The sequence below is a fragment of the Pollachius pollachius genome, assembly GCF_949987615.1.
Source record: "Pollachius pollachius genome assembly, chromosome: 19".
In the NCBI taxonomy this organism is placed as follows: Eukaryota; Metazoa; Chordata; class Actinopteri; order Gadiformes; family Gadidae; genus Pollachius; species Pollachius pollachius.
In genome coordinates, this window is record NC_136952.1 from 8,495,921 (window position 1) to 8,509,935 (window position 14,015).

At 44.7% G+C, this 14,015-nt stretch overlaps 1 protein-coding gene across 1 annotated transcript; it reads left to right on the forward strand.

Annotated features, from left to right (window-relative positions):
• The first annotated feature begins 1,323 nt into the window (after positions 1-1,323).
• Positions 1,324-10,566, forward strand: LOC307090656 (very long chain fatty acid elongase 6-like). Its single transcript, XM_079757398.1, has 4 exons — positions 1,324-1,677; positions 4,860-4,991; positions 7,941-8,092; positions 10,073-10,566. The coding sequence occupies exons 1-4, from the start codon at positions 1,577-1,579 to the stop codon at positions 10,531-10,533; spliced, it is 846 nt and encodes a 281-aa protein (XP_079613524.1). The 5' UTR covers positions 1,324-1,576; the 3' UTR covers positions 10,534-10,566.
• The last annotated feature ends 3,449 nt before the right edge of the window (positions 10,567-14,015 follow it).

Below are 14,015 nucleotides of genomic sequence, written 5' to 3' on the forward strand. Positions count from 1 at the left end.
ATCTGAATTGCATAGAGTATACAGGTGCACTTTTATTTAATCGGTTCGCACTTTTTAAAAATCCTGAGAAACAATTTCAGCGTAGGATATGTCTGTCCCAATCACTATTGTGTAATCTGTGCAGTGCCAAAGTGCCCTACAAAGATACTCACAGATCAATCAGAAATGTGTGCCAATATGTGCTATTTGATTTGACAGAGACGAGTTCAAATGAGGGGGGGTTCAGGACAGGCCATGATGCATCTGTCACAATCAGGTGATAGGGTCCAGATCTGTTCTCCATGGAGGTCCCGGGTCCTATACTCGGTCGTTCCATACCTACCTCCTCCTCTCCTGAGCCTGATGGAGGGAGAGAAGGAACCGAGTGGTCACTGTTGTAACGGTACACTATCGTGTGCCAAGTATAGTGTTATACACCTTATAAATTATTATCGTTTATTACATTCAGACTAGGCTTTATCGAGCATGGACATTCTTTTTTTAAATTAGCTTTTGGCTCCTTGTGTAAATATGGGTTAGCCCTAACCCATTCACAATGTTTTTCCTTGACTTGAATGTAAACAGCCAATGTAATACTTTTTTCCTTGACTAGAAATGCTGAAAAGTAAAGTATAATTTTATGTCCCACTTGATATCAGATCTAAATCGAGAGTTGGAGGTCAGTTGGGACCTGGTGCTGTTTCTAGGACTAACAGATTGTTTTATTTGTGTGTGTGTGTGTGTGTGTGTGTGTGTGTGTGTGTGTGTGTGTGTGTGTGTGTGTGTGTGTGTGTGTGTGTGTGTGTGTGTGTGTGTGTGTGCGTGTATAGCATGAACAAGACTATAGGTGTGAGCAGGTGTGTCCTCTCGGTATTTCACAGCCACACTTTTTTGAAAAGCCTATTTTCTGACACCTTAACGTTTTGTCCACTAGATGGTACTATTCTATTTTTGATTCATCGATTTGCATCAGTCCAACGTAAATCGGCTGAGGCTGACATTTTTCATAGTTTAGAAACTATGCCATGTTTTCCTGAGTAAAAACACTTGCCTCTTAAATCTGAAGGCCAAATTAATGTTCAGCCCTCAGATGAATCGACGCTGTTCCGAATATCAAAAATATAAGACAAAGTTGAACGAGTATTGCGTGCATAAGTCATTCAAGGACACCGTGGAGCTAATTGAACACATTGGCCGTATACTTTAGACTTAATACACGAGTCAATACACGAGGGTAGAGCATGGGATGGTCAGAGCCCCACGCAATCCAGCGTCACATGGAAACTCCTCCCCCGCCGCCTCCATCACTCGGTGCGCGCGTCTCAATGCTGAGGAAGAGAATGAAAGTGCTCGCCCTCTGCCTCCCTAGCGTGCGATAGAGTGACAGCAGGGAAGTGCAGCGCATCTTTCGATATCATTTATTGGTCGATATTGGTCGTGTTAGCCAGCCTAGCCAATAGGTAAAGGCCACAGATCCAAATTCGTGCAAAGCAGCCTCAAAAACAGAGGTTCGGCGGCTTGTTGGCGTTATATTATCACCAGCAAATCGTTGGAGAGCGCAGGGCCCGAGTTTGGCGGAAGAAACACTGACATCGTTATGAAAATGAACGAGTCTGCGAGCGGCTCTCCGCTAGAAGAGTACGATTTTGAAAGGCGTTTCGATGAAAGAGAAGCATTGGAATGGATGCAGGAAAACTGGTGAGTTGGATCTTTGATGGAACTATTTTATTGCCGTAGCCGGCAAATAGATAGCCATTGGCAGACTGGTCCTGTCAGAGCTGTGCGCCATGCACAGCACACGTTTATCGGCGCGACAAGGCTATTACACCCGCCCCCATCTCGTTTATTAATGTTAGTGGAACGTGTTCATAATCATTTAAGTTGTAACATTTTTATGTCTTGCTTCTACTCGTGCCCTTGAGGATGCATGGTACGACTAAATTAACTTCATCCTCACAGCTCATCATTAACTAACGAAAATAGCCAGCGAATCCACACTCCTACTTATCACCTTTGCAGGCCATATCATTGATCACTTTAGTGTTCGCCTTTAAAGTGTTGGCTGTATTTGTAATTGTAGCTGTAGGCATATTGTTTCCCCAACTAGTATATGGCACTAAGCTGTTCTTTGCCAAATGGGAACTGTCACCGTCTACCAGCACCAATGGATTACCATGCGACGTGTGTACATCGGAGAGCGATGGGTCCTCAAAGCACTAAGGAAAATCCAGCATGACCAGCTTTCTTTGCAGCGAAGCGGCAAGAAGCAGAACACTACCGGTCCGAAACAGCCGGCCATGATGTAGCATTCAAACCGTTCAGTTTCCCATTGTGTGTGTGTGTGTGTGTGTGTGTGTGTGTGTGTGTGTGAGAAAGAAAGAGAGACGTGTTTATGTGTAAACCTAACTCTCTAACCCACACACTTCAAGACTGACAAGCGAAACTGCAGACACTGCTTGCCGTTATTTGACACAATCGCATCCTTGGCATTGATGAATAGATCTGCTTCAGCACTGCTTCTCCTGATTAGCCAAATGTATATGCTGCTCTTTGCAAAGGCCCACACAATCTTGCTAGTGAGTCGTTTTTCAAGCCAATGGTTAAACATTTTTAACAAGAGCATGAGAAATCATCATATGCAAGCAGAGATGATAAATAACATGTTTGTACCTCTACAGAGTAGTTACTTTTCACAGCTTTATCACCTGCCACTGTTTATCTTCTTTCCCCAGTATTATTTAGCTAAGAAAAGCCCACACAATGCTATCACTTCCTTTCTGTGTACATTACAGGCCTATGGCAACCAACGAAAAGGGCCATACAACTAATTAAACAACCAAGCACCAGCACACCACGGTTTACATAATAGGAGGAGCCCCTCTCAAAATCATCCCTTCAGGAATTCATAATTGATAATGTACAGATACTGGATAGATGTACAGCCTGCTCTTTTGCTTTGCCTGTCTGGGGCCATTTGTCCACTGCTCTCTCTCCCTCTCCCTCCCTCGCATTCTCACTCTCGCTCTGACTTTGTTTTATTTATTTGTGAACGACGGGGCAAAGGAAAGACAGCGCTATTTAGCACGACCCAGTTAGCATGATGTTTGATTGAATTGGCCTTTAATGTGGTTTGTGGACCATATTAATGGCCCCTGACCTGATCCTTAATACAGAGACGTTGCAGGGTATCAGATTAAACAAGTAATGGCAGGCGCCACAAGGTTCAGGCCCTACAACAGCATATCCTGTGGAGCCTGAACTGGGTCAAGCTGCAAGATGTACATCTATTGAGATTAATACGAATTCTGCCTATCTGGGTTAGTCCAATAGTGGACCAAACTTCCCCACATAATATGTAAGAGCACATGAACAGGAATACAGTACACACACACACACACGCAGGCACGCACGCACGCACACACACGCACGCACGCACGCACGCACACACACAGGGTTGGTGAATAATTACATAGCCCCTGCAGACAGTAAACAAACAAACACATAATCATTAAATATTACAAAAAAAAATCCCTGGCAAAAAAGCCGTGGCATTGAACTTTATATTCCGTGAACCCTCCTGGCTAGCCTGGGAGTATGCCTCCCAATCATTACATCATCGTGTCTAGGGTGAGGCTGTCTCCTAATGGCCTAACTTGACCAGCTCAGCTTTCTGAGTGGCTAAGCAGCAGCGGGCCAGACCCGGTGATCCTCCATGACAAATACTAAAAAAATGGGTTATGGGATCATGCAACACAGTAAAGTTCAGTACATCCTGGTTTGGACTCGATGCCTCATGATGAAGTAATCACAATTGCCCAATGCTAAAATCTAAAATAATTATTGAGTAGTTTGAATACAGAGTATAACTTGTATTGGTGTAGCTGTTGTTGTTATAACTATATTATTAATTATTATATATTTTTATAAAAATATATACATACAGTATACAGTATACAGGTACCATACCGCCAGAAAGAGTTTAAACTGTACAAAGGTCAAGCACGTGTCTCGATGCAATGCTCGGAGGCGCATGCATGCTCTTGCCTGTCATGTTTGATCATATAGGTAGGGGCCTCGTCTGCACTCTCCGTTGTGCAATCGCCCTAGGCCCCGATCACACAGAACAGGTTGGAAAAGCTGGGGGGGGCGGCTATTTTGTAGTAATGAATGGGATCCATGCATTTTTACTTTCGTATTGCTGAGCGCCATGTGTTTTTTGAGGGGCGCCCTTGACTCCCCAAGCTGCACACATCTTCAACCCCAGATCAATCGACCCAATGTGATCTGATGATGGTTTAGATGTAGATGTTCCGTTGCTGTTGCTGTTCCCTTCTCTGCGTCTTTCTATAGGCTTCAAGCAAAAGGCAGTGCAGGGGTCGTCACATTTTACAGCCTGCAAAGTTCTCCCTTTGAACGTCAGTGCATCTAACAGTGTTGCATCTATAGAAACCAACGGCATTGCGTGGATTCACTGTCTGATTTATTACGTCTTATTAACGGCTATTTATTAAGAATGTGTAATACCCAGTGGACCTGAGTACCTGAAGTCTATACAAATCTCCCTAGTGTTTCTGTACATCCTAGTGTTTCATAGCTACACCCACTTGGTGCATTGCCATAACCTAATATATATAGGTCCCATATGACCTCCTGACCTTCAGCCCCAAGGAATATTTCCTTGGTATATCACTCCATTCCTCACGCCTCACACTGAATAGGCAACACCTACTCTTTTTACTATACCTGAGACGGTAGGCCGGGGGCTCTTTGAATACTATTCTATTCTATTCTATTTTTTTCTATTCCATGTACTGGTCGCATGGCACAATGTTCTCTCCTTTGCTCATAACAATTGTGTGGTTGTGTTTTGTCGTCTCCAGGAGCAAGTCTTTCATGTTCTGCGGCTTGTATGCTGCGCTCATATTTGGAGGCCAGCACTTCATGAGGGAGCGGCCCAAACTCAACCTCCGCAAGCCCCTGGTGCTGTGGTCGCTCAGCCTGGCCATCTTCAGGTGAGCCGGGGCCACAGAGAAGGAATAGCTGCTGCTACGTTTCCAAATACCCCAAATACCAAAAAATTGCATTGCATGCAAAAACAAATCAAATGTGACTGTGTTCTTCAGGTTTGTGCTGTAGCTCTCTCTTATAACATGATTGTTGTGGCTTCTGTGTCGGCTTGAATGTAACTTGACCGCTAGATATGTGGGATCGGACACCTGAGCTGTGGTATGCAAAGCGTTCTGAAAAAGGCAACCTTTGTTTAACATAAAGAGAGAGGAGAGTTCTTTATTGCCATTGTACCTTCAAACATGACAACAACAAAAAACGACTCTGGATGACAAACTTATCAACTGAAGGCCAAAATAAGACGAGGCAGTTAAACGATTGTCAACAGTCATAAGGGCTCATAACAAGTATACTTGTGAGAATGTCTTTGCACAGTCAGAGCCAAAAATCTTTCTGCATTCTGATCATGATTCTAATCTGTGTTATGTGTTATGTACACAGACACGGCGAGATGCTGTGTTCTCCAACATAATAATCGTTTGTCGTCTTCAGGGTTGGGTTGGAGGGTTGCCACTACAGTTGAAGTCCATTGTTGTGTTTGTGTTTTATATATACTATTTACTGTCTTTACTGTTGTTATACAATGCAACACAATGTATCCCCGTAAAACAATAGGTGTGTTTGTGTGTGTGTGTGTGTGTGTGTGTGTGTGTGTATGTGTGTGTGCGTGCGTGCGTGCGTGCGTGTGTGTGTGTGTCTACCGATTGCTCAAACCAAGGCTGCATGCGTTAACGCTTTCTAGATGCTTCAGTACTGGGAGGTTACAAGACAATTACAGCAAGCATGCTTTAAAATGGCCGAGATAAAACCTCTTTGCCTGTTGACATTATGTAAGATGTTGCAATATATGTCAATTAATACCGCAGATTTAAAGAGTATCTTTGTTGAGTGGCTTGACACACAAGATCCTCTTCTCGACACAGGGTGGAGTTAAGTGCAATAAGTGCAGTGAAATCAAACGGCCAACATTTATATGGTGGCCATTAGCTGCTACAAGCTAGATTAAAGTCATAACGTAACTACTGAGCCAATCTATCTGTATCACTTTGATGCAGCATAGATTTCAGTCATAATGTAATTACTGATACAATCTATCTGTATCAGTTTATGATGCCACATAGATTAAAGTCATACCGTAATTAATGATACAATCTGTTTCAGTTAATGATGCCATATTTACTATGTATATATATATATATATATATATATATATATATATATATATATATATATATATATATATATATATATAGTATATATATTATAATTCCTAGAATACAATACTAATACAGTAAGTAGTACTCTGTTTATGTGAACAATTGAGATAACACAAATCAGAGAAAGCTATTACTGCTACCTCTGATACTTCTTGTAGTCACTACGACAGGGCTTATATCTGAGAACCCAATTCCACATCAATACAGCTGCATATACACACTGGTGCCTGGTGCAGAGTTGATGTTTTCACAGCCACACATTTCCTTCATAGTGTTTCCCGCCTTCAAACCCTCTGAGCCTGCTGTTTCTCTCTCTCTCTCTCTCTCTCTCTCTCTCTCTCTCTCTCTCTCTCTCTCTCTCTCTCTCTCTCTCTCTCTCTCTCTCTCTCTCTCTCTCTCTCTTTGTCTGTACGCTGATATTTGAGTTCAAAGATGTACAAAGGTGTTGGAGCCGATATGCCAACGACGGTTGAAATTCAGCCATTGTTAATTGTTGCTTGAGTTCTCCTTCTGACCTAGCAATCCATTTTGTAGCGTCTGTTGTTGCCACGGTCAGCATACACTTCTATACGATCCCTATTGTTCATAGAGTGAAGGGATGGCATTATATAACCAAAATAAATATGACTGTGTGCTTTTGTTTTTTCCCAATATAAAGCAACTTGCAAAAATCGTACTGTTGTGGCCAACGTGCCGCCCAAAGGGGGTTACGTTACCGACATGATACTTACCTCCTGTAATGGGACTGGGTGCGCATACAGTATGCATGAACATGTCGTGGAGGCTTAACGATGGAGCGTGGTGTGGCCATTGGGTTTGTACGTCGATTGAAAGAGATACGCAATGGGAGGGTGGAATGGGAAGAACAGAGAAGTACTGTGCATTGTTCTCCAAGTTCGTCTTTGAACGGCTTAGGTCCGACAATACTGGAACCTTTGTATCTCTGCACACTAGGAAATCTGTCTGTGATTACACTGAACTCATCCTGCAGCCATCTCTGAATGCAAAACTAGCCAAGCATTGCGCGTATTTGCATGTTATCTGTTTTGTGTGCTGCAGACTGATTGTTTATCAATATGTCTATACACAGTTTAGCGGAAGCGTGTAGGAAATCCAAATGCAACTCTTACTGTTGAGGAAAGTGCAACACTTTAACAAAGTAATGCAAAAGTCGAGTTGGTCTGCAGAACACCTGCATTTCCATCTTCAGTAAACACTTTCTATAGCCTCTCTCTGTGATTCCTGCGATCAGCTCCAAGATTGCCTTAACATAAACCAACTTCAGTTTTATTTTTTCATTGTCTTTAAGCAGAACTTTGTTTGCCTTGTATTTGTTGCAAACCTTTGCCCCAGTCATCCGTTAACCTACCATCCCTTATCCTCCCTTATAAGGATCACCCAGTTCCCCTCCTCATCCCTCGCTTTATCAATTCCTTTCACAACCTTATGTACACTGAATATAAGTACATACTGGGGGCAATAAAAAAAAAAAAAAAATGGGTCAAGGGGTATGTGAAACTTTGGTGAGGGGCTTTTTGGAAAATGAATTGCTAACATGCAATGTTTGTATGTGTGCATGTGTGTGTCACCACTTGTGCGTGCGTGTGTGTGTGTGTGCGTGTGCGTGTGCGTGTGTGTGCGTGTGTGTGGTGTGTGTTTTACCTTTGACTCCACTAGCATCATCGGGGCAGTGCGGACCGGATGGTACATGATGTACGTGCTCACCACAAGTGGATTCAAGCAGTCGGTGTGTGACACCAGCTTCTACAGCGCACCCGTCTCCAAGTTCTGGGCCTACGCCTTCGTCCTGAGCAAGGCCCCTGAGCTGGGTAAGGCCTCCTCTCTTCCCTCCCCTCTGGTCTGCCCTGCTGTCCGCTAGACGGAGAGATTCACAGGGGGGTACCAGGAAGGGAAAACCCATCAGGAAGGGGAAAGGGATGCGATGGCACCACACAGTGACCAAGGTTAGACAGGGCTACGTTGATGATGTAACGGTACAGTCTCTTGGGTCTTTCTTCTGTGTGGACCATGGAAAAATTCTGAAAATAAATTGTATTATTATTAGTAGTATTATTATTCAGATTCAGATTCAGATTCAGATTACTTTATTAGTCCCCGAGGAGCAATTCGGTTTACAGCCGAAAAAAACCCTGAAGTTCTACAGTTTTATTATTTAAAAAAGGGGATCAAAGCTAAATAGTTGGCAAGAAGAAATAACGATGATCAAAGCAAAACCAAAGAAATCGCGTTAAACGCTGTTTTTTTAGACTCAATTCATTAGTTTGAAAAGTTACTTATTGGGAGAGGCGGGGGGGTTAGGAGAGATGAATAAGTTATTCTCAGACACATGGTTGCTGGACCGTGACGTGGGGCTACTGATCACACACACCGCACAGCCACCGGCAATTAACCTGAGTAAGGTAGAAGGCCAAGCCAGACGCACGGAGCGCGATAACCTTGGCTGGGCGGGTGGATTTCACACACACACACACACACAAACACACTTCTCTCCAAGAGCACTCTCTAGTGCATTTACATTGCATCAGACACAGGGTATTGGTCAGCAGCAAAGCCCCCGAGCCCACCAGCCTGAGGAGTTCTGTGTACAGCGTGTTGCTTTTATTAGCATTGGGGTGGGGGTGTATGCTGCTGGATTGGGGGTGGGCGAGGGACGATGAGTTATTTAATACAGTGTTTAATATTTAATTAGCGCAGCATTGATACCCATGTTCTTCAAGAGAAGGACTCCGGATCAATTTACCATAATCCCTGCAAGATGGGTCCGTTGTGAGTGAGTGAGTGTATGTGTGTGTGTGTGTGTGTGTGTGTGTGTGTGTGTGTGTCTGTGTCTGTGTGCAAGTATATGTGTGTGGATCCATGTGCACCCTTAAGGTGCAGTCACCTGAGACGCGGTTGGATCCGGTGCTATGGTCGCACCTACTAAATCAGATAGGGTTTAAAACACTCTCTCTTTTTGGACTGTACAGCAAATCAATATATTTGTAACGTCATGCGGCGTGCCGCTCCAGGTCAAAGTTGATATTATTTCAGCTTTGGCCCGGTGCTCCGCATGATGTAACGCACATGGCCCCTCCCCTCTGTTCAATTTCCGCGCAGCTTTCCCCATTGGCTAACACGCCTTGAAGGTCCCTCCTCTTTCTCCATGTGACCCGAGCGTTCGGGTCTCACCCCTCACCCCTTCACCCCTGCTCCTCCTTTCTCTCCACATGACAGGGTGTTCCTGTCTCACCCCTCACCCCTCATCCCTCACCCCTCACCCCTGCTTTTCCTTACTCCTCCTTTCTCTCCACAAGGTGTTCCTGTCTGCTTTTCCTTACTCCTCCTTTCTCTCCACAAGGTGTTCCTGTCTCACCCCTCGCCCCTCACCCCTGCTCCTCCTCTCTCTCCATGGGACAAGGTGTTCCTGTCTCACCCCTCACCCCTGTTCCTCCTCTCTCTCCACGTGACAAGGTGCTCCCGTCTCACCCCTCACCCCTGCTCCTCCTCTCTCTCCATGGGACAAGGTGTTCCTGTCTCACCCCTCACCCCTGTTCCTCCTCTCTCTCCACGTGACAAGGTGCTCCCGTCTCACCCCCTCACCCCTGCTCCTCCTCTCTCTCCAGCTGACAGGGCGTTCACCCCTCAACCCCCCCGACGAGCGTTCACGTCCCTAACCTCCTCTCTCCTCCTCTCCCCCACCCAGGCGACGCGCGTTCACGTCTCACCCCCTCCTCCCCCCTCCTCCCTCCCCCTGGCATCACAGTGTTCCCGTCTCACCCCTCCTCTCTCCTCCTTTCTCCCCCGCCCAGGCGACACGGTGTTCATCGTGCTCCGCAAGCAGCGCCTCATCTTCCTCCACTGGTACCACCACATCACGGTGCTGCTCTACTCCTGGTACTCCTACAAGGACCAGGTGGCCGGCGGCGGCTGGTTCATGACCATGAACTACGGCGTGCACTCGCTCATGTACACCTACTACGCCGCCCGGGCGGCCGGCCTGCGCGTGCCGCGGCCCTTGGCCATCCTCATCACCACCACCCAGATCCTGCAGATGGCCATGGGCCTGGCCGTGCTGGGGCTGGTGTACCGCTGGATGCACGAGGTGCGCTGCCCCACCCAGGTGGACAACGTGGCCTGGGGCTCACTCATGTACCTCAGCTACCTGGTGCTCTTCGCCTCCTTCTTCTACAACAGCTACCTCAGGGGCAGCGCTGCCGCCGCCGCCGCCGCCGCCGCCGCGGGCGAGAAGAAGGGGATCAAGGCCGAGTAAGGAGCAAAGGGGGCAAGCGGGGTTGCCCCGTGTGGGGAGTGTCGGGTTGGGGGGTTGGGCCGGGGGGGAGGGGAGACTGTATTTTACATGGTCAGTCGTTTAAGAGTGTGCCATAAACGGGTGGGGGGGGTGACCTACAGTGTTGTGCCATGAGTGTGTGTGAGTCACAACTACTTTGCTGGTTGCGGGGTCCACGTCTTAATTGTGTATGTTGTTTTCACTTTCTTTTTTTTTCTTTTTTTTTAATACTTGACCAATTGAAAGCCTCTGTAGGGTACTCTTGAGCTTTTATGAGGATTTCAACCCGTGTTGCAGAAGTCGGTTGTTATTATGATAGCAACCTGTAGACCAGGGAACTGTTTCAAGGTGGGCACACTGTAAAAGGTCCCCCCCCCCCGAAGCGACAAAAGTACCGAAACGAAAAGGGAAGCTAATATACGAGAACATGTTTGTGTATGACTAACATGGTACTGACACATAACGGTAATTGTTTCTCCGAACACTAGAGTGTTTGAGCCTTGTGGGCAAAGCGGATTCATAGGCCATTAACTATAACCTCCGTCCGATCCTTTTAGTGTTTTTGACTAGAAAAGACATTCCATCACAGTAGCTGGTGTGTACGAGAAATCTCTGAGTTATTGAAAAACTTAGCTGAGAATGTCATTCCAATTGGACACTTCTGTGAAACACTGTAATGACAAGGTGATCCGAAAGAGTCGAATGAGGGAACCTTTTTTCCTTAGTGTTGTCATTTCACAGTGTTTTCACATTGATGGTTGCTTAAAATATCATCCCCCAAATGAGTGACACTAATTAGTGATACTTTTTTTTTAAAGAAAATTGAATTGGAAAAAGGGATTTGAAACTTGCTGATAGACATTGATCAGGGTTTCGGTAAATGGCATTATGACAAGATAATGAACATGACAACAATAGTTTGCATTCTGCATGCTATTAGGCTTAAAGCCCATGCTGTTAGGCTAGTAAGCAACTGATCTGAATGCTCTGATCCTTAAATGATGGCATTCACAGAGAGGGGCCCCATCTTAAAATGGCACTTCAGTCCTCCTGGGCTGAAATGCTCTGAAATACAGAGCAAGAAGAAGTACCGGTTTTGGTGCTTCTCTTTAGACACATGTGACAAACATGTGAGATACATAGAAATGTTCAATCAGCAATGCACTTATGTTCTGCATCAATACTATATATATGTAAAGTTAATTGAATGGATTCAGATTGGCACTAGGTGTAATGAAGCTCTTCAGTCCACTCAGAGCCGGCCTGGCAATGACCGAGTGGCGTTGACGTCATCCCTTACGATGACACGTGGTCAGGAAGCACCATAAATACTGAACTCCCACTCACCTTTGTACTTTTTCATCTGTTGTGAATTGTGAAATGTTTACCTTTCTCTGAACCATGAGGACAGACACCTGCGTAGTCCTTCATTTACAACCTCCCACCTCGCCCCGCCTCCCCGAACACGTGTTCACGTCCTTGTTCCCCTGAACGCCGCGACTCATGTGAACTTTGGAAATCATGTAGGTGTCGTCGACATGTGTCGGCCGGTTGAATGGGGAGACCAAGACGACCTGGCCATTATGTACAGCCCGCATAGCCCGCGCCTGTACATTTCTACACCTTTGGCCTTCTTTGTCATATGCATGATCCTTCTTGTGTGCTTTAAAGGGACTAAGAGGAGTTTATGTTTTTGCTAAGTACATTTAGATTGCATTTCCCTGAATACATATTGCGTTTTACGTGATATGTGTTGACATGGCAAATAGTGAAAACCACGGTTTAACCACATTGTAGGCTAGTAGCTGCCGGTCTTTAATCATGTTTTAGTTGTTTTTTTTTTGCTTCATGCTGTGAGTAACTAAGTTTTCAGGAGGAAATAGCCATTTGTCCTTGTTTTGAAAAGATTCTGGAAATGTTTAATCTGACATAACTGCATAGCAAATAAACAACTCCTCTAAGGGCCTTTAAAAACACCTAACCCCAAATAAGCACTCAATGGTGTTTGTACATGTTTGTAATAAAACATGGCCAATAAAAACGGTGACATGGAAACATTAACTGAAAGGATGTTTTATTGATATCTGTAGTTTCTTTACTCGACCGGTTAATAAAGAGAGAAGGGACAAGTGGCCGTGTAATGGAAAAGAGCAACTGGAATGAACAAAATTAACTCAATTGTAAATAATATCTATTTATTTTCTTAAAGTGTGCTTCTCCATCAGTTTCAAGGTTCACGGCAAAACGCAAGATAAAAAAAAAAGTGTTTGCTTATCTTCCACCATATTTTGTCTTTTCTTTTCGCTAATCCTCTCATCCTACAATCGATATCCAGCCAAGCATTTCCACTGATGAACTGCTTTCTACACCGTTTTGCCTCTGAAAATAGATAGAGATGACCAAGTTGAAAAGCGTGTCAGCATAGAGTCCGCCGTAGCCTGTAGCCTTTTACAGTCCTCTCACCCAAGTGTGGCGGACCGTGTGTGTAGTACGTTTTACGGATCGTCTTTCCCACACCCAAGGAATAGGCCTCAGCACTATCTGCTGATCTTGTGCTTCTGGCACAACTCTTACGTCTTGTGTAATTACCTGCAGAGAATTTAGAAGCAAAATACTGATCTAGTGACTTATCAAGTGTACCAGGTTACACAGGTCAGCCCACATTCCTCCCCATACAGTGAAGAAAAATCAAATCAGTTTTGTTAATTTCACTTTAATTCAGTTTAACCTCAGAGTGTTGAAATATGGAGGCAGAGTACAAATACACGCATAGATTCAACAATGAATGGCATTTTAAGTAAGTAATACCGGTGGTGTCAGATTACACCGACGATTACCACCACAAGGGGCCGCTAAGCGACATGCTTTTTCCCCGTGTTGAACTTGTTCTAAGCAGGGGTCCAGGGGAGCTGGAGATGGGGTGTTGGTAGTTACTCCAGGATCCGGGAGTTTGTGGGCTGACAGCTTCTCTTCTCAGCTTCTCTCAGTGTCTCTTTCTTATATCGAGAGGGACAGCTCAACAGGGGTTCACAGTACTACTTTGCCCTTACTTACATATATTTTTGTGACTGTGTGCTATATTTTTGCTCCAGTATCAGTGACATTTGCTAGTTGGTAGTTTAGTTTTAAATGCTATTAACTTGTAAATGCAATGCAATGTCTCTTATGCCTTCATAGACAATGGGTCATTTTAAACTGTTGAACATGCAGCACTGGCTTGAACATCTGTGAATATTCAAATTGTATTATTAGTACGATTTGATTAAAATTGCCAAACTTAAAGGTGTTGCTGTTTATCAACGCTTACTAACTTTTACTATAAGTTTAACTTCACCCATAGGTTCTGATTCAATATTGAAATGTCCAATTTGGAACACAAACCTTTGAGTGAGGTTAAAATCTTGGTTCAACACAAATGTTCATTTCATTCACACAACCACAAAATAAGGGAAATCGGTTTCAAG

Coding starts and splice junctions, on each gene's coding strand:
- LOC307090656 (XM_079757398.1), top strand. CDS start 1,577: ATGAAAATGAACGAGTCTGCGAGCGGCTCTCCGCTAGAAGAGTACGAT. Junction 4,992..7,940: donor CTCAGCCTGGCCATCTTCAG/GTGAGCCGGGGC, acceptor TGACTCCACTAG/CATCATCGGGGCAGTGCGGA. Junction 8,093..10,072: donor GAGCAAGGCCCCTGAGCTGG/GTAAGGCCTCCT, acceptor TCCCCCGCCCAG/GCGACACGGTGTTCATCGTG.